The sequence below is a fragment of the Hemiscyllium ocellatum genome, chromosome 10 (assembly GCF_020745735.1).
Source record: "Hemiscyllium ocellatum isolate sHemOce1 chromosome 10, sHemOce1.pat.X.cur, whole genome shotgun sequence".
NCBI classification, from domain to species: domain Eukaryota; kingdom Metazoa; phylum Chordata; class Chondrichthyes; order Orectolobiformes; family Hemiscylliidae; genus Hemiscyllium; species Hemiscyllium ocellatum.
In genome coordinates this window covers 83834750-83855253 of record NC_083410.1, presented here as the reverse complement: position 1 = coordinate 83855253, position 20504 = coordinate 83834750, and the positions used below count along the sequence as shown (strand labels likewise).

At 40.4% G+C, this 20504-nt stretch overlaps 1 protein-coding gene across 3 annotated transcripts in view; it reads right to left on the bottom strand.

The window, feature by feature from the left end:
- Positions 1-20504, bottom strand: part of LOC132819826 (KH domain-containing RNA-binding protein QKI-like) — a 540744-nt gene that overhangs the window by 263809 nt on the left and 256431 nt on the right. For all 3 annotated transcript variants that reach the window (XM_060831668.1, XM_060831665.1, XM_060831667.1), the window contains exon 3: positions 6669-6785. In XM_060831668.1, coding sequence (XP_060687651.1) covers positions 6669-6785 — 117 coding nt within the window. The remainder of the gene's footprint in view (positions 1-6668; positions 6786-20504) is intronic.

Genomic DNA, 20504 nt, shown 5'->3' with positions numbered 1-20504 from the left:
TACTGTGACAGACAGACAGCACTAGAATAGAGAATAGTAAATTAATAGATGTAGTCAGAAAATAAACCAGTCTAGCTGAAGGAAGGGCAGGACTTGGTGTTAACTATTCAAAAAAAGACAAGAAAGGAAGAAAAGGAGGAGGGATGACAGCATTAAAGGAGAGCATTACAATACTAGGGGAAAAAGAAAAAAGTCTCACAGGGTTCAAGGACAGAATTGATTTAGCTAGAACTAAGGAACAAGATAGATGCAAATAATTGCTCATGGTGGTGTGCAAGTCACCAACTAGTAAAAAGGATGTACAGTCATAGAGTCACAGAGGTATACAGCACGGAAACAGATCCTTTGGTCAAACTTATTCTCGCCAACCAGATAACCTATATAAATCTAATCACACTTGCCAGCATTTGGTCCACATCCTTCTGAACCCTTCCTATTTATATACTCATCCATATGCCTTTTAAATGTTGTAATCATACCAGCCTCCAGCACTTCCTCTGACAGCTCATTCCATACATGCACTACCCTGTGTGAAAACGTTGTCCTGTAGGTCCTTTTTATATCTTCCTCAGTCTGAAAAGCAAACCTCCACCACCATTCTCTCTCTTTTACCTTTAAGTCAGTTCTGTATCCAAATGACTAGTTCTCCCTGTATTCCATGTGATCTAACCTTGCTAACCGGTCTACCACAAGGAACCGCATCAAATACCTTACTGAAATCCAGATAGATTACGTCCACTGCTCTGCCCTCTGAATCCTCTTCATTACTTCAAAAACTTCAATCAAGTTAGTGAAACACAATTTCCCATGCGCAAAACCATGGAGACTATCCCTAATCAGTCCCTGACTTTCCAAATACATGCAAGTCCTGACTCTCAGGATTCCCTCCAACAACTTGCCCACCACTCATTTAGGCTCAGTCTATAGTTCCCTGGCTTTTCCTTACCACCATTCTTAAATAGTGGCACAAAGTTAGCCAACCTTCAGACTTGCAGCACCTCACCTATGGTTATCGATGATACAAATATCTTAGCGAGCAGCCCAGCAATCTCTTCCCTTGCTTCCCAAAGAGTTCTAAAGTACACCAGATCATGTGCTGGGGGATTTATCTCTTTATGTGTTTTAAAGATGTTCAGCACCTCCTCCTCTACATGTGGACATTTTTCAAGACGTTGTTATTTATTTCCCCATGTTCTCCTCCACGTCCTTCTCCACAGTAAACATTGATGCAAAATACTCATTTAGTATCCCCTAACATAGTGGAACAAATTTGCAAGGAAACTTGAGAAGCAGACAATCATTGTAGAGTAATTATAAAGGGGAAGTCCATTTGCCCAAATATAAAATGGAATAGTGGTAGTATTAAGGGCAGATATGGACAAGCAATCTTAGACTGTGTTCAAGAACCAAGCATATTTTGTCCAGCAGTATGTATCCAGTTCAACAAGAAAGGAGACACTGCAAGGCCTGGTTCTTCAGAATGAAGTATACCAAATAAATTGGTGGTCAGGAAATATTTAGAGAACAGTGACTGTTGTACTATAAAGTTAATAATTTCATTGAAGATAGCCCATTGTTCATGTATATTTTTCAGAGGATAGTGAGGAGTGCAGATGCTGGAGATCAGAGTCAAAAAGTGTGGCACTGGAAAAGCAGAGCTGGTCACACAGCATCCAAGGAGCAGGACAGTCGACATTTCAAGCATAAGCATTCCCGATAAAAACTTACGCTCGAAATGTTGACTCTCCTGCTCCTCGGATGCTACCTGACTGGCTGTGCTTTTTCAGTACCACACTTTTTGACTACCTTCAAGGAGGAGATGGTTCAACTACAGTTAAGATCCATTTCCTCAAAAGAGGTAATTATAACATACAAATCCAGAGAACTCTGGACAAAAAAAAAGTAAGATAAAGAGGAGAAAGCATGCTTATGACATGGTAGAAACTACAATAAAAAATAAAATTGAACTCAAAATTTTCAGGAGTGAGGTGAAAAAATAAAAGGGAGCAGCAAAGATAAATTATGAAAAAAGACTGGCAGCTAACACAGAGAATCCCAAAGCCTCTGTAGGATCAAAAATAATAAAAGGAAGGAAAAAGGAGGAATAGGGCCAGTTAGAAACGACAAAGGAGATATATACATGAAGGCAAGAGACATGGCTGATATGTCAAATATTGTACTGAATCTTTTAAAGGAAGATGTTACTTGGTCATGGTGACAGAAGAGATGGCTCAGTGGTTAGCACCGCTGCCTAACAGTACCGGGAACCCAGATTCTATTCCAGCCCCAGGTGACGGTCTGTGTGGAGTTTGCACATTCTCCCAGTGTCTGCATGAGTTTCTTCTTGTGCTCCAGTTTCCTCCCATAATCCAAAGATGTGCAGTTTAGGTGAATTGACCATCTTAAATTGCTCATAGCATTTGGAGATGTGTGGTTAGTGTTGGGGTTAATTCATAACTGGGATGCCGAGCTTGGGGCTAGGAAATATACTAGCATTGCTACAACAGGCATTGACAGATTCAGTCCCTAAACAGTTAATCACAGCCATGCAGGGGGAAACAAACTGCAAGGCTACTTGACTAAAGCCACATTCCCCATTGATTAGATCATGTCAAAGCTAACAAAAGAACCGGTAACTGTCGGATAGTGTAAATTGGAACACGTTATCGATAGAGTAGCTGTTAAATGCCCTTGTTGACGTAAAGCCCCATCGAAACCGGAGATAAACTATAGAGCCTGTTAAACCACTTATGGAGAGCTATTGATTCAGTAAAGGAAAACGCCTGGCTAGGTAGACACATAGTAATAAGGTTGATCACCGAAACAATGGACTACTGATTATAGAATCAGAACTGCCGGACCCAGGATAGCTAAACTATTGTTCAGCACAACAGGGGTTTGACAGGCACCTCAGTGCGGCCAATGGAGGCACAGACCCCCTTGCACGCAACAGAATGGACCAATGAGAGGAACGATCAAGGGAGGACAGACCGGGGACTCGAAGAACCGGGAAATATAATTTCGCCGGGTCTGAAGAGGAAGTCGGAACGCGCCTTCTCCAGCAAGCCCAAAAGCTTGCTGCTTCACGGACAACTCTCTCTCTCTTCAAATAAAGCAGTTTTGCGCTCTTTGAATCGGGCCTGGTGTCTCACTCTTTTCGGTACGAACACAGAGACGGGAGCCCCGTCTCAACATTAGGTACATTAGTCAGGGGGTAAATGTAGAGTAATACAGGTAGAGGAATGGGTCTGGGTGACTCTTTGGAGCGTCACTGTGGACTTGTTGGGCCAAATGGCCTGTTTCCACATTGTGAGAATTCTGTAAAAAAAAACCTTGGTCACAAAAAGGGTTCAAAATCTATGGCATTGCATAAGTAGTTGGTATTTAGAATTGACAAGAAAACTGGACCAGATGAGATGCATCCAATGATATTAGAAGAGGAGAGATGGGAAAATGCAATGGCACATATTATTAATCTTTTAGTCTCTCCAAATTTGGGAATAGTGTCAGAGGACTGGTAAACCAGTATACCCTTTGCATGAAAGATACAATGATAAGCCCAGCAACTACAGGCCACTCAGTATACCTTCAATGGTAGGGAAACAATAATTCAGGACAGAAATAACAGTCACATGGAAAAGTGTGTATAAATTAAGGACAACCAGCCAGAATTTATTTCAGGAAAACCATGAATAACTAACTTGTTGAGATGCTTTGAATTGGTAAGAGAAAGGGGTGATGAGGCTAAAACTGTCAGTGTTGTACATGGACTTACAAAAAAGCATTTGATACAATGCCACAAAGCAAACTTGCGAGTGAAGTTTTAGCTCGTGGAATAACAGGTCAGTAATAATGTGGACACAAAAATTGATTGAAAAAGGCCTGTTCATTTTAAAACTGAAGTGAGAGGAAACAGGATTGGAGTGCAGGGGACAATTTCAAAGCTTTCAGATGACATAAAACATGAAAACATTGTAAATTGTGAGGAATCTTAGAATCCGTAACGAAGAGGCCATTTGGCCTATCAATTTTGCATCACCACTCTAAACAACAGCTCATTCAGACCCATGGCTAATCCAGCTAGCCTGCACATCCAAACATAATATGGGATAATTTAGCATGGCTATCGACGTAAGCTGCACATCTATGGACTTGTGGGAAGAAGCCTGAGCACCCGACAGAAACCCATGCAGACACAGAAAACTTGCAAATTCCATACAAACAGTCACCCAAGCCTGGTGCTGAGAGGCAGCAGTGCTAACCAGTGAGCCGTCCATGGAGGACCATGTAAAACTTCAGAAGAAAAATGACATGGTGGTAGATGCATTTTAATGCAGAGCAGTGAGAGATAATACATCTTGATAGTCTGAGTGTGGAGAGGCAGGAGAAAATATAGGATGCCATTCTAAAGGGTGCATACATGTCATCAAAGGTTTCATTTAAATATTTTTAAGATAGTTCTTGATCACCAAGATGATAGAAGATTATTGGAGATATGCATTAATTTAGAGATGAGGTTAAAATTAGATCAGCCATGATCTTACTGAATGGCAGAGCAGGCTTGAAGAACCAAGTGGCCTACTCTTGATCCTTCTTCACATGTATCAGAGGCTTTAGTAACAGCAGTACAGAGTACAGGAGCAGAGGTTGGTCATTTTGACCATTTATAACATACTAGTTAAACCTGGGTTGAATCACTGTTCACAATTTTAGGCAGTGTGACATTTTGAAGGCTATGAATGCATGAGTCAGAGAGCAAAAGACAGCAACCAGAATGGTTTCAGAGATGAGAAACGTCAGTTATGATGAAAACCTCAACTTCTCCAATTTATCCTTCCTGAAGAGACAAAGGCTAAGAGGAGATTTGATTGAAGTTTTCAAAATCTTGACAGATCTGGACAGAGTAGGCACTGGGAAACTATTTCTACTCATTAAAAGGACCAAGAATAACAGATCATAGACTTTAAATGATCCGCAAAAGAAATAGATGTAATGCGAGAAAAGGCTTTTTTGTACATCAAGTAGTTTGAGATTGGGACATGCTGATTAGAAGGGTTATAGAGGCAGGCTCAATTCAGGTATTCATCAAGACATCAAATTATTTCAACAGAAATAGAGTGCAGAGCAATGGAAAAAGGGCAGGAGAACGGCAATAAGACATGATGTTCATTTGGAGAGCTGGTGCAGACATGAACCAAAAGGCTTCTGTTGCACTGTAACAATGTCATGACTCTGCATTCCAACCTTCAATCCAAAAAATATCTGCAAATAATTTAAGTAATTTATTTAAAGTGTGGTCACAGAGCATTTTATTTTACACTGTAAATCAACCTACAAAAAGCCAACGTACCCTAAACAGAATTAACAAAAATTCACCGCTTTTTCTTCTCAAACAAAAATTTTTAATTTTAATATCTGGCCCATTATCTTTGCATTTCAAGGCATAATCTGGATGCTTCCTATGATTGGTGAATCAATTATTACAAATCAAAATCAATGATATTGCAAAACAATTAACACAAGCAGCATTTGAATTTAAACAATCGGCTGGCAAATCTAACCAGGTTAATGAAATCATCAGATTTAAATAATCTTTGTAATAAGAATTAGGATTTACAGAAATTGAATTGCTACATAAAACAAACATTTTGGAAGCAATTAACTGTGCTTCAAACAAATAGATCCAAATGGAAAAACATTCCACCTCAAGTCAGTATTGCACCCATCTTGGGTATAAAAAAAACAATTATTTTTATTCACTCATGGAATACAGACACCACTGGCTAAAATCACTTATTGTCCATTCTTAATTGCCCTTGAGAGTTCTTGAACTGTTGCAGACCATATTCAGTAGGTAGATCCACAATGCCATTAGGGAGGGAGTTCCGGTTTCTTATTTTATACCATGCACACGATCAGTGACCAATCAACTGTTTAATTCTGCACAAACCTTCATTGCTCAAGTTGCAGTTAAGCATTTTGCTTGATCTCCAAGATAAATGAGCAAAATGTCCAGGATAACACATTGTTGTTCAACCTTGAAGAGTCATTCCATGAATATTTCCACATCAACAGCCTTGCAAAGTTACCCTGACTTTTTTTCAATTCCTTCCAATATATTCATTTACTTATTTGAATTAATCAAATAACCTTGCAATTTAACAAAGGTGGAATGGATGGCATAACCTATCCTCACATTCTACCCAACCAGACAAGTTCATTACTGCAACCTTAGCATAAAAATTCAGATAATAAATAGTGAATACTTAAGAAGCATCACAGTTGTCCCTCTAATCAGGTGGAGAGATGTGCAAGTAACCACTAGCAAGATGTATTTTGATGCTTGGCATTTATGTCAAAGATCAAACAAACCAAAGACTAACAAAATATTCCACCTTCAGCAAGCACACTGAAGTGGTAACTTAATATATGACACAACCTTAATTCACAGGCTATGTTAAACAACACATAGCATTAAGCCTGAAGTTTTTATCTATTTGGCCCATATTGGAAATATTCTCATTTGGCTAAGTATAAGAAGCTATTTACCAATGTAAATAATTTCTTTTCAAAGATTAAACTTTACTGGAAGCTAGATAATAACTGACGTTTGAGTATTTGCATTGAAGGAAACGCTATTTCAAGCTATCCAATTACATCAGTCTCACCTTCTTCTTGTCCCTCATTGAGCCCTTTCCTCGTACCATAATCTTGCATCCTGTCTCTGCTTCCAACTGTTTTGCTGTTAGACCTCTGGGTCCAAGGATTCTTCCAACAAAGTTGAACTAGTTAAGAGAGAAAAAGAAAATATCACAAAAGTTCTTGAAACTAGATGTTGACAATTGAAACCACTTGAGATAATTATGAAAAAGTTCACATTTTACTCAAACCTCAAAAAACTTTAGAATAGTTTAGGAAATTTGAGCATAGAAATGAAAGAGTTAGGGCACAAAGTCTCTAATTTTCTGAATTTGACATGTAATTATTGTTTAGGATTTGTTTGGTTAATCACCATATATTTTGATGATTCCGGTATACAAATCTCTATGGCCTTAACTAACAATAACTTGCATTTATAAAAGAACCGTTCTTAACATGGTCGAAGATTTCAAGACAAACCTGCTCAAGAATCTCAAGACATTTAGCAGAAGTGTTTAACACTGTCTGACACCAAACCATTTGAAGAGATATTAGGACAAATGATCAAAAGCTTCATCAAAGGAGTAGGTGTTAGGGAGTGTCAATTGGTTAGGAAGAGAATTCCATAGCCGTGACCATTGGTAACTGAAAGTCGAACCGCTAAGACCAATTAAAATAGGGTTTAGCAAGAGACCCAGAACTAAAAAAGCACAGAGACTACGAAGAACTTAGAAGGTTATAATTGTGCTAAATGCCAAGCAATTTCAATTTCCAATGAGAGATAACCTAAACCCCACCCTTTGACATTCAATGACTTTAAGTAAAAAGTGAGGTCTGCAGATGCTGGAGATCAGAGCTGAAAATGTGTTGCTGGTTAAAGCGCAGGTCAGGCAGCATCCAAGGAACAGGAAATTCGACGTTTGGCTTTTGCCCGAAACGTCAAATTTCCTGTTCCTTGGATGCTGCCTGACCTGCTGCACTTTAACCAGCAACACATTCAATGACTTTACCATCACTGAATACTCTTACTATCAAAATCCTGGGGGTTACCACTGACCATAAACTGAATTGGATTAACCATAATGTGGAAGTAAAGTGACTGCAAAGAGCAGATCAGAAGCAAGGAATAAAACTGTGGTGAGTAACTCCCCTCCCAAAGCTTTCCCACCATCAACAATACATAAATAAGGAGTATGATGCAATACTCCCCACTTGTCTAGATGAGTGCAGCTCCAACAACACGATCAGTTTGATACTATCCAGGACAAACCAACCTGCTTGGTTAGCACTGCATCCAGAAATATCCTTTCTCTCCACCACTTATTCTCAGGAGCAGCAGTGTGTACTATCTGCAAGATACTCTGCAGAAATTCAAAAGATCTTTAGACACTTTTCAAACCCACAACCACTTACAGCTCGAAGTGAGGGCAGCAGATATGTGGGAACACCATCACCTGCAAGTTCCCCTCCAAGCCATTCACCATCTTGATTCGGAAATATCGTTGTTCCTTCACTGTCACTCAGTCAAAATCCTGGAATTCCCTCCCTAATGGCATTGTGAATCTACCTACAGCACACAGACTGCAGTAGTACAAGAAGGCAGCTCATCATCACCTTTCCAAGGGAAACTAAGGATGGGCAATAAATGCTGGCCAATCAATGATGAGTGAACGAAAAAAGAATTATGGGATTCAAGGGAAGTTACACAGTTAAGGAGAGATTATTGAAGGATTTGAAAATGAGAATAAGAATTTTAAAACCAGGGTACTGTGCTTCCAATATCCAATGGAAGTGGAGGGGAAGTAACCGAGAGTTATGAAAATTAAAAGCACAATCAATTCTGTAGATAGCAGTAAACAAGTTACAAAACAACACAGATGAACTAAAGAGCAAAATAATGGCAAATGGAGCACATTAAATGTAGTATATAGACATCTTGTTTGGATCTGATTAAGAAAAATTGGAATATTTTCTATGGGAAAACAAGCAATGGGCCCCATATGCATAACAGACTTCAATTTTTTGTTGTAGTGTGAATACTATAAAAAGGCCTGTTCATTTTAAAACTGAAGTGATATTTTGCCTTAGATTATCTCCACAACAACTTACAAGCGTAAAAGGTTGCAACATTCGTGCCAGGGTTTAAATGCTTTCAGTTACATTGCAAGTAAACTGACAGAAATTAACAATTTAATCATCATCGTCACAACATGTCTCTCTCCTTATCAGATTTCTTCTTAGGTTTATAAGCTTTGCTAATGAATGGCTTCTTCTCTTTTTCACTGTATGCACTCCATAATTCATCAAGTCTCTTTGCTACATCAACAATAAATAAACAAACCAGGACACACAGCTTTGATTTTTGAATGAAGTTCTAAGCAAATTAAGAACCACCCAGATGGAGATCTTTGTGGCCCATTGGTGTTCTCCCTCTTGCTACCTTTAGCAGATATTTCATTTCTCAGGAATAATGTGCTTTAACTACTTTAGCTAGTGGTTCAAAAGCTTGCAGTTTCAACTAAACGTGCTGCCACTATAATCAGCTGTTTGACAAAATATATATGAGAGAACATTTTGCCTCTTGCTTCTTTGGGTCATACTTTGCCATTTTGTTGTTTTTCCTACTGTTGCGACTGCTGACCCCTCAGTTACAGCTTTTGCTCTTGAAGGGCACTTTTGTTGTTCTATAGTATCAATGGCATGACTTAAATATTTAATGGAATGATTTTAAAAATTCACATATATCTTTCCGCACTCTTGGGCCATAACCTACAAGTTTCTGCAGTGTACCATCTAAATTGTGGAGATGCACTTTCTCAATTCTTCCCATGATTAAAATATAACCTAGGCAACACAGGACTCATCCCAATCCAATTAAAATCTGATCCATGGCCTGTTGGAATAATGCAGGTGCAAATACAATTCCAAATGGAAGTGTCTTGTACTTGAATTGTCCTTTCTGGGTTAAAATTGCCAAGTCTTTCTGAGATTCAGAATCTATATTCATCCAGAAAAAGTCTCGAATAAGGACATGTACAGTTGAAGTGGTTTTAGGGGCTGTTTCAATGTAAATGTTCAGTTATATGATTGATCTAAAAAGATTTGTTCTTGCAAATTACCAAAGGAAATTTTCCCTTTGGGAAATTTGAAGAGCTGACTTGCAGCTAGTCTAACAAATATGTTCTCGATTAAAGGCAAAGGACACTCAGCACAGGGCACTGGATTTAATAGTGACATTAAAATCACCACAGATGCAGACCTTTCATTATCACTAGAATGATAGGTGTGGCCCAATCACTCATTTACAGATTCAAGGAATTTCATCTTGATCTACCCCTCTAATTCTGAGTGGACATTTGGCCTGATTGCACAAGGCACTTACCTAGGCCTTGCACCATTTTACTTCATTCTCATCATTGATTTTCACAGATTATTTCCAAGCTTCTCAGACCATGATTGAAAATAATGGCATACTTCTTTAGAATTTGTGATAGACAGACAATAGATACGACTCAGAATCTGACAACAATTTACTTTGATTGAGTTTGATTTTATGCAACCTGTTCTTCCCAATAAGACTGGAAAATTCCTTTTGGTAATGTACAAGGACAAATCTCCAGGCAAACTGTATAACTGAACATTTTTTTAGATTAGAATACTTACAGTGTGGAAACAGGCCCTTTGGCCCAACAAGTCCACATTGACCCTCCGAAGAGCAACCCACCCAGACCCATTCCCCTACATTTGCGCCTTCCTCTAACATTACGGGCAAGTTAGCATGGCCAATTCACCTGACCTGCACACCGGAGGAAACCGGAGCACCCGGGGAGAATGTGCAAACTCCACACAGTCGCCTGAGGCAGGAACTGACCCCAGGTCTCTGGCACTGTGAGGCAGCAGTGCTAACACTGTGCCATCGTGCCGTCCACATTAGTACAATCCATAACATTGCTTTAACTGGTCTTAGAGCAATTTTTGAGGGTTGCAGCACAATGTTGTTGAGTTGCCTTTGATACACACTTTCAGGTATCAATAAACCATCAAGCTGGTATCCATCTCCATTCTTACTGATTTGCCACTCAGTCAGAGAGCAACCCAATATTGGTTGGTGTCACCAGCAACAACCAATGTTTTTAATAACAACTCCTCTTCAGATTGAGTCTAGGTTTTCCTCATGTCCTTTTTGTCATGTAGGTTTTCTTCCGACTCTTCAGTTTCTGTACTTTTGCTCTATGTTATTCATGTTTCTTTCTGAAACACACCCATTCAATGTGTTCTTTCTTCTGCAGTTTTTGCATTCCAGCTTCTTTATACCAGCAATTTGCTGTTGCAGAATCTGCTTTTTCCACATCAATCGCAGTTCAATTTGTGTTGGTGCATGTTTCTCAGGTGCCATTTTGTGAACCCCTAAGTCGCCATTTTGTGCATTCCAATGCTTGTGCTTAACTGCAAAGTTTCCTTGGCTGCTAGGCCCATTGAAACTATGATTTCCAATGCTTTAAGTTGAAACTCCTTCACATGTTAAACCACATACCAATTTCTGACAGCATCATTTAAGTTGTCTCCAAATTAGCAGTATTCGGCTAAGTTCTTTAAAATTGCTACAAGGTAGGAGTAGATTCAACGTCATGCCAGTTGCATTGATGGAATCTGAATCAGTCAGAAATCACGAATGGTTTTGGTGAAAATGATTTCTGCAGGATTCCTCCTATTTCTCAAGTTTTGGAACGCAGCTTCTCTGAATGTATCGGACTCCTCAGATAGCTGAAAGCTTTTTCTCCAGTAATACTCAGGAATTTTAAAAACAACTATATCTGTGCTTCAATTTTGTTAGCTTGAAGAAAATAATGGAATCGCTTTGTGGTCAGAGTTTAAGCTCTCCATATTTTCATCATACTGTCATATGGTGTCAAAATTACCTCTCATAGATATCACAGAATCATAAAATCCCAATAGTGTGGAAGCAGGCCATTTGGGCCATTGAATCCACATCAACCCTCTGAACAGCATCCCATCCAGACCAACTCCCTCTCCTGGTAATCGTGCATTCCCCATGGCTAATCCATTCAGCCTGCACATCCCTCGACACTGTGGACAATTTAGCATGACCAATCCACCTAACCAGCACATCTTTGGACAATGGGAGAAAAGGAGAGGAGACCAGAGCATCTGGAGCAAACCTTCGAAGACACTGGGAGAATACGCAAACTCCACACAGACAATTGCTTGAGGCTGGAACTGATTTTCAAAACATAAAAACAGCCTATACAGTACAATGTGCCACAAACATTTTAGCACTACCTTGCTTCTTTCCATTTAAAATAAGGTATTCTGGAGGCACCCTGTTTCTTTTGAGCCTACATCCTTAATGTAAAACATTTCCCTCCATGTACTCGTTACTCACTGTTGCTTTGGTGGGAGCATGTGTCGAGTTACTTCTGCACTGTACACCTCTTCACTGGAGCACTTTTCTTTTTACTAACTGTACCTGTTTCAGAGCAGCAATGGTGTCTTTAGAGTTCTTTGTTTATTTTTAATCCCATTCTCATCGCCATTTTTCTTCTTACAACATAGAAACAAAGACTTTTTGGCCTACTATGTCACCATTCTGACCTAATCCCACTTGCCTGCCTCTGTGTCTCTAGATTTCCTGCCTGTTCATGAGTCTGTGTAAATACCACAGAAACATTACTAATGTATCTGCTTCTACCACCTCCCATGCAGCACATTTCAGGTGCCTACCACCCTCTGTGTAAAAAGAATATTCCTCACACATCTCCCTTGTCACCTTAAATCCCTAGTATGTGACATTTCCACCCTGGGAAAAGGACTCTGACTACCCACTCTAGCCATGCCTCTCATAATTTTATATGCTTCTATCAGGTCAGCCTATGACACTTTAGCACAAAAAATCCAAGTTTGTGCATCTTCTTCTTAGAGCTAAAACACTCCAATCCAGTCAACATCCTGATAATCCTCATCTGCACCCTCTCCAAAGTTTCCCCATTCTTCCAATAGTATGGGGACTAGAACTACACACAATACTCGAAATGCGCCCTAACTACTGTCTTCTACAGTTGCAAAGTGACTGGCTAGCCCTGACCGATGAAGAAAAACATACTGTATGGCTTCTTTACTACCTTATTCATTTGTGTTTCCACTTTCAGGCAGCAATGCACTTGGTTGTGTTCACTAAATTACAAGTTGTGGATTACCATAGGTACTTCCTTCCACTCTCTTTGGTCAATTTTTTTAATCCTTCCCAACCCTTCTCATCAACACTCATCTCATTTCCCTTCACTATAGAAAGCTTCTCAAGTCCTTTTATCTATTTCAAACCAAGGTGAATCATGCTGAACATAAACAGTTTGGGGTAAATGTAATTGGAAATAGGAAAAAGTGAGAGAGATTGAGGAGATTGTCAGTTAACATCAAAGGAAATCCACAAGAATTCTGTAGCCACGTAAATAACAAAAGGGTGGTAAAGATGTAGGGGGAAGGAGAGCCAATTGAGGCCAAAATGAAGGTTCATATATAGAGGCAGAGCTGAATTACGAAACAGGTATATTGCATCTGACTTTCTCATGAAAGATGATGCTGCCAAAGTCTTAGCGAATGAGGACAAACTAGATGGTTAAAAATTGATAAAAAGAAAATACAAGAAAGCCTGTCTATTATGAAATCGATAACTTGCTAGGAATGGATGATATTCAGGATATTAAGAGATATATTTGGAGTTACTGGCCATAATGCTCCTGCCTCCTGAGTTGAAGGAATTGGTGCCAGAGAACTTGGGAACTGCAAATTTTAAACTTTGTTCAAAGAAGAAGTGCACAAATAAACTCAACAACTACAAACTAGTCAGGTTAGTTACTGCTTTGGAAGCTTTTTTTCTAAATGAGAATTGTAAAAGGACAAAAGAAAGAGAGATGTACTGAGTTATTTTTGCTGTTCTTGTCTATCTGCAGCAGAGATGGTTTTTAATTTACTTTAAGTTTTCCTATTATTTTAAACAGAAGTAGCGATTTCCACAAATCCTATTTATGAAGTCTAATTTTAAAAAGTGATGCACAGGTAAAAGCCATGGAACTACAGACTGGTGAGCTAGACATTGTTGGTGAGCAAGTTGTTGGAGGGAATCCTGAGGGACAGGATTTACATGAATTTGAAAAGGCAAGGACAGAGTAGGGATAGTCAACATGGCTTTGTGTATGGGAAATCATGTCTCACAAACTTGATAGAGTTTTTTGAAGAAATAACAGAGAGGATTGATGAGGGCAGAGCAGTAGATGCCATCTATATGAACTTCAGTAAAGCGTCCGACAAGGTTCCCCATGGGAGACTGGTTAGTAAGGTTAGATCTCACTGAATACAGGGAGAACTAGCCATTTGGATACAGAGCTGGCTCAAAGCTAGAAGACTGAGGGTGGTGGTGGATGGTTGCTTTTCAAATTGGAGGCCTGTGACCAGTGGAGTGCCACAAGGATTGCTGCTGGGTCCACTACTTTTCATCATTTATATAAATGATTTGGATATGAACATAGGAGATGTAGCTAGTAAGTTTGCAGATGACACCAAAAGTGGAGGTATAGTGGACAGCGAAGGTGGTTACCTCGGACTACAACAGGATCTTGATCAAATGGGCTAACGAGCTGAGGAGTGGCAGATGGAGTTTAATTGAGATAAATGTGAGGTGTTGTATTTTGGAAAAGTTAATCTTAGCAGGACTTATACACTTAATGGTAAGGTCCTAGGGAGTGTTGCTGAACGAAGGAACCTTGGAGTGCAGATGCATAGTTCTTTGAAAGTAGAGTCACAAGTAGATAGAATAGTGAAGGTATTTGGTTTGCTTTCCTATATTGGTCAGTTGGTTTGGCTACTTTTGGAATATTTCATGCAATTCCACTAAGGATGCTGTAAAACTTGAAAGGGTTCAAATAAGATTTACAAAAGGTGTTGCCAGGGTTGGAGGATTTGAGCTATAGGGAGAGCCTGAATAGGCTGGGGCTGTTTTCCCTGGAGCTTTGGAGACTGAGGGGTGACCTTATAGAGGTATATAAAATCATGAGGGGCATGGATAAGATAAACAGACAAAGTCTTTTCCTTGGGTGGGGGTGTCCAGAACTAGACGGCATAGGTTTAGGATGTATGGGGAAGGATATAAAAGGCACCTAAGGGGCAATGTTTTCATGTAGAGATTGTGCATGCATGGAATGAACTGCCAGAGGAAGTGGTGGAGGCTGGTACAATCACAACAATTAAAAGGCATCTGGATGGGTAAATGAATAGGAAGGGGTTCGGAAGAATATGAGCCAAGTGCTAGCAAATGAGACTAGATTAATTTATGATATCTCGTCAGCAATGGATGAGTGAAGGGTCTGTTTCTGTGCTGTACACCTCTACAACTCTAAAACATTCAGTATTACCAATACATTCAAAACACAGGGGAATGGGCTGTAGCACACATACATTCATACATCCAAGCAAGTTAAGAAAAGGGAAATGTGTCACAAATTTCACATTGCTTCAAATCCAAGAAACTCGCATTAGTTCACATGAATTGGAGGGTGCAGTAGAGGTTTTTTCAGTTAGCCGTTCAAAGAAGCTGCTTTCACAGAAGCACTGATGTAAGTGAACTGTTGATTAGGTGCAATAATTGTAAAGTTATAAATTTGCAGTTGAAATACAGGGGTGTTTCACAGAATCAGACTTTTGTGGAAAATTGGAATCATAAGCAGCTAACCCTTGTGCCCTCTGTCCTGCAGATCGAAGATTGGAGAAACAAATTTGAAAACTTTATAATTGGATTCATATAAATCAGCAGTTTCAGTCATGTGATGGAGCTTCCCGTTTAGACACAGATCTAATGAGATGTTTTGATGTATTGGTCAAAACCAACTGCATTTTGTAACAGTTAACTGTGGAATTGTTTATAGCCATCTCGTTAATGACTGTTTCAATGATTTCCTTTGTTCAAAGCTGGTTGAGGTTGACATCCAGCATGTTATTTGTGTGTGTTGGTTTAGCAGTCAGTTCATACAAATTGAAGATGTGACATTCTAGCGATATGACGATTTCGTTTTTTTGTTCTGGTAGCCATCAGAACTTTCAATTTGTCCATTCTGCTTTTAATCCAGGCAAACTTACAAATAACGCATACGAGCCTCACTTATTTTTACATCTCAGAACAGAGTTCTATATTCATTTTTAGTATTATTGTTTCCTTTAAAGGACTATTTTATTCATACTGGGATTGCTGCTACCTTTATTGATATGGTCAATGTGCTTTTATTTAAATGGCGTTTAATCCATTCACATCAATAACAAGATATAATTCAAAGACATTTGGAGACAAATTAATTAAGCTATCATTTAGTTACTGGAGGAAAATTGTGTGTAATCATTTTTTAAAAATTCCCTCATGGGATGTGGGCATCACTAGCTGGCCAGCATTTTATTGCCCACCCCAATTTGCCCTTGAGAAGATGGTGGTGAGCTGCAATTTTGAACCACTACAGTTCACATGCTGTAGTTGACCCACAATGCCCTCAGGGGAAGAATCCCAGAAATTTCACCCAGCAACAGTGAAGGAATGAGATTGAGTTTGTTGACAAATGAACAGAGAGGACTAATTATGCTGTTGACATGGTATATATGAACTTCAGAAGACGTTTAATAAATTACCACCTAATAGGCTTTCTGCAAAGTTGAAGCCCAGGGAATAAAAAGGAAAAGTTGCAGCATAAAGTACAAAGAGTACTGGGAAGCATACTATGCTTGCAACCAGTTGTTCTGGTAATTTAGGTTTATGTATCACCTGCTTGCAACTGAAAGGGTCTGTCATTTAGAAAGAGACAATGATGAAAACCTTCACAGTGATTGAAAGGATGGTCCTCGCTGGTTTGAAGGGTGACAAAGGAGATGGTATAACTATCACTACCCACCTTATGAAGCATAGTCTCCTGAGGCACTGTTATTAGCTCATTCTAACATAGCAGTGGTGCTACAGAAGATGCTTTCCGGTTAACACTTCATAAGGATTGGCCTCCTTCTCCTTCCTCCTCCTCTTTCACCTGCCCTGCGGGAGGTGGTACTGCAACTATCGTCCCCATATCTAAGCAAAGTCATGTTGTTTTCTGCCTTTCCATCATCAGGAAAAAAGATCTCCAAATTCTTACAGCAAATCAGAATGCTCCCACAAATTTTGATTCAACCGTTAACAAAATCTTCCTTCATAATGCGTGATGTTTTAGCAATGAATACTTACAAATAACCTTCTTGTATAGTACATCCATCTCACACTGCATCTGCACTCTGATATCACAATCATTTGTCCAATTTCTGTACATTCATAGGGAATTTGAAGATAATACACCTGCAGAAGCTACTCCAGTTCAGTTCATCAGCACTTCACGTTACAAAACAATATATAGATCTTCATTGATGCTGCAAATAGATTTCTAGTGCAAAATTTATAATTCACTCAGCTTTCAAAATTATTTGATACAAAATATTTCTATTTTATACCATGCACCCATGTATATAAAGCAAGCCAGCACTGAAACATTTAAAAGTGAAAGATTAGGCCGACAGCTAGAATGGTAGAGATGACAATTAGTTGGCTGCATAATTTTATTTGTTGTTCCTTTAGTTAACTCATCTTCGTAACGCAGGACATCTGTTATTCAACTTCCAGCTTGTTAGAGATAGTGGGAGGGAATCGGAGTGCGAGGAAATTGACAATGTTGGGAGAGAGTGTGTCTGGGAAGGAAGTTAGCTGGGAGGGAGAGACTAAGGGAGTCGGACTGAGACCCTGGAAGGGAGGAACAAAATAAAAATCTGGTGCACACAATCAGATTTAAATATTTAAATGATCAAGAGGCGAGGCATGCACAATCTTCTGAAAATCTGAAATCCAACCTGCTTTGAATTTGCCCCTGTCCTGTTTAAACAGAGAGAGAGTGTCAGTGGGCGTCCAGGCAAACCTGCTCCAAGAATCATAGAATCCCTACAGTGTGGAAGCGGGCCATTTGGCCTCCCAAGTCCACACCAGCCCTCAGAAGAGCATTCCACCCAGATCAAAATCTCTCCCCATCCCTGTTACCTTGCATTTTTTCAAGGCTAATCCACCTAGCCTGCACATCCCTAGACACGAAAGGCAAACTAACATAGCCAATCTGCCTAACTTACCCATCTTTGGGCTCATCTCCAAGATATTAATTAACTCGTCATATAAATATTTAAATCAAATTTCTGCACAAGATTGTTACCATTGTTTTCAACAATTGTTTTAAAAATTACAACCAAATTTAATTTTGCTTAAACACAGTGATAGAGTTGATTGAAATTTGTTCTAATTCATACTTCCAAAGCTTAAAGCAGTCTCTAAACAAAGCATGCCTACTTCCAACCAAAATATTTGAAATCTATTATCCCCACCCACATGTCTGCTGGTGCATATTGATAGCTGGCCTTAGCAGAGTTCATGTGGAAGTGGGGGTTTGAAGTCGGTTGCCTTTTAGCCGAAGTTTTCCATCTCTCGCACTGTGGATTAAGCAGGAAAGAGAAAGTGGTGGGAAACAGCACGTGGCCAGCTCGCACCCAGTTTTAAAATCACAATTTCTCTCTCTCTCTCTCTCATTAGTTCTCTGCTTAACAGACTCCCACTCAGAATTGCTCCTTCTCTTGCACCACCCCCACACAAATATAGACTCGTTTCCTGACTGGTTTCCTCCCTCCTCACACATTCTCAGTCCCGGTCCCAAACCAGTTACCTCATCCCCCAACTCTCAGATTCACTCACTTCCTACTACCCAATCTGCTCTCAGACTCACTGTGTTTTTCCCTCCCAAACTCTCAGTCAGACCACCTCCGTCCCACCATGCAGACATATTCTCAGACTCTCTCTGTCCCTCTCTTCCTTGTTCTCAGACTCTCTCTTTTCCTCCGAGACTCTGTCCCACAGCCACCCTCCCTCCAACCCAGACACTCACTCAGATTTCCTCTCCCCTCAATTCCTCCCAGGCATGCACTCTCCCTCCCTCTAGACTCTCCATTGGACTTGCTCTCCCTTTCCTGGATTCCCTCCTAGACTCCCTGTTACACTTGTGCAAACCACTTCTCAGTCTCACTCTCGGGCTCACTCCCTCCCTTAATCTCAGACTCACCTCTGTCCCTCCCTTTCAGACTCACATTCAGACTCCCTTAGTCTCTCCCTCCCAGGCAACCTCCTCCTCCAGACTGTCCCCCTCTCTCTCCCAACGTTGTCAATTTCCTCGCGCTCAGATTCCCTTCCCCTTTCCCTCCCCCCAGACTCACTAACACTCATCGTCAGACTCACTCCCTTCCATCCAAGCTCCATCCATTCCCAACCTTCCATTTTTCTCAGACACTCTCTCTCTCTCTCTTCCTTTCTTCCCTTTCTCCCAGAGTCCTTCCGTGTGCTCTTCTGTCCTTCCAGACAATGTCAGATACCCTCAGTTCTGGACACTCTCCCTAACTCTTAGGCCCATTAGATTTTCGGGACCTACTGTTAGATTCTCCTTGTCAGAATCCATCCTTCCCTCACAGAATCCCCGTCAGAATCTCTGTCAGAACCCCTCCATCACAAAGTCTCTGTCCGAACCCCTTCCTTCTTCCCTCGCAGTTTGTCAGAATCCCTCCCTCCCTCCTCCTCACTGTCTCTGTCAGAATCCCTCCCATTATCCCTCCTCCCAGAGTCTCGGTCAGAATCCTTCCCACCCTCCAGAGTCTGTCAGAATCCCTCCCTCCCTCCCAGACTCTCAAAGACTCACTCATTCAGTCTTTATTCCTTTCAGAAAACGTCAGGAGAACCAGGATCAGCATCCTAAACACCTGATGGAAAGGTGTACACACCTACATTGCAGCAAAACAACCATTTGCCTCAGGACCAAAACCATGGTGCCAGGGAACAAGGAACCAGGTAAATATGTCAGATGCCCCTTCCTCACAAGGGGACAGGACAGTGCCAGTAGACACCTAACCAGAAAAGGAAACACATTCAAACTCCTCAGAAGTCTCCATATGGGACAGTGTACCCAATCTTATCTGACCCCTTTAAATTCTTGGAGGATCACAGCAAGAAGGGTCCACTTTCCTCTACAAGAAAACTTCAGCATGTCCGAACTGAGGAGAATCAGATGCCCCAAGGTCACCCAACCAAACCTTCAGGGTTAACAAGTTCTACTGAGAGGAGGCTCCTTCCACCACAGCTACAGATCCAGGAGTAAATTAAGACATAGTGGGAGTGAGAGGGAGAAGAAATCTTACTTAAAACTTACTCCACTTGGTGGAACAGATAACAATGCACTGTATATTGGTCTGTGTATAACATTGTTCTCTTTAAATGCCCTCATTAGTGAATGTTGCAGCCCCATCCTTCATGAGTCAGGTCACATACCTCACTCAATGTGTGCACGCATAACTATTTTATTCCCTATTGTACACTTCAACTTTTGGCATAGTGGAAGGCAAAAGTAATTGCTCTTTGGTCAGTTGCTTGCAGTCTCAACCTCTACATGTTGGCAAGCCCTAAGCACCAAATCCCCTTTTTGGTATTCATTCCTCCTATGGACTTCATACTTCCTCAGGTCCCCAACTAAACCACCTACAAAGGCCTGCACCTGCCTTCCTTCGGCACATGAGATGAATATGCCAGGTCATAGAGCCATATAGCATGGAAACAGACCATTTCGCCCAATTCGTCCATGCTGACCAGATATCATAAAACATAGAACAGCACAGCACGGTACCTTCGGCCCTTGATGTTATGCCGACTTTTTATCCTACTTTAAGATGAACTCTCCTACATAACCCTTCATTTTACTATCATCTATGTGCCTATC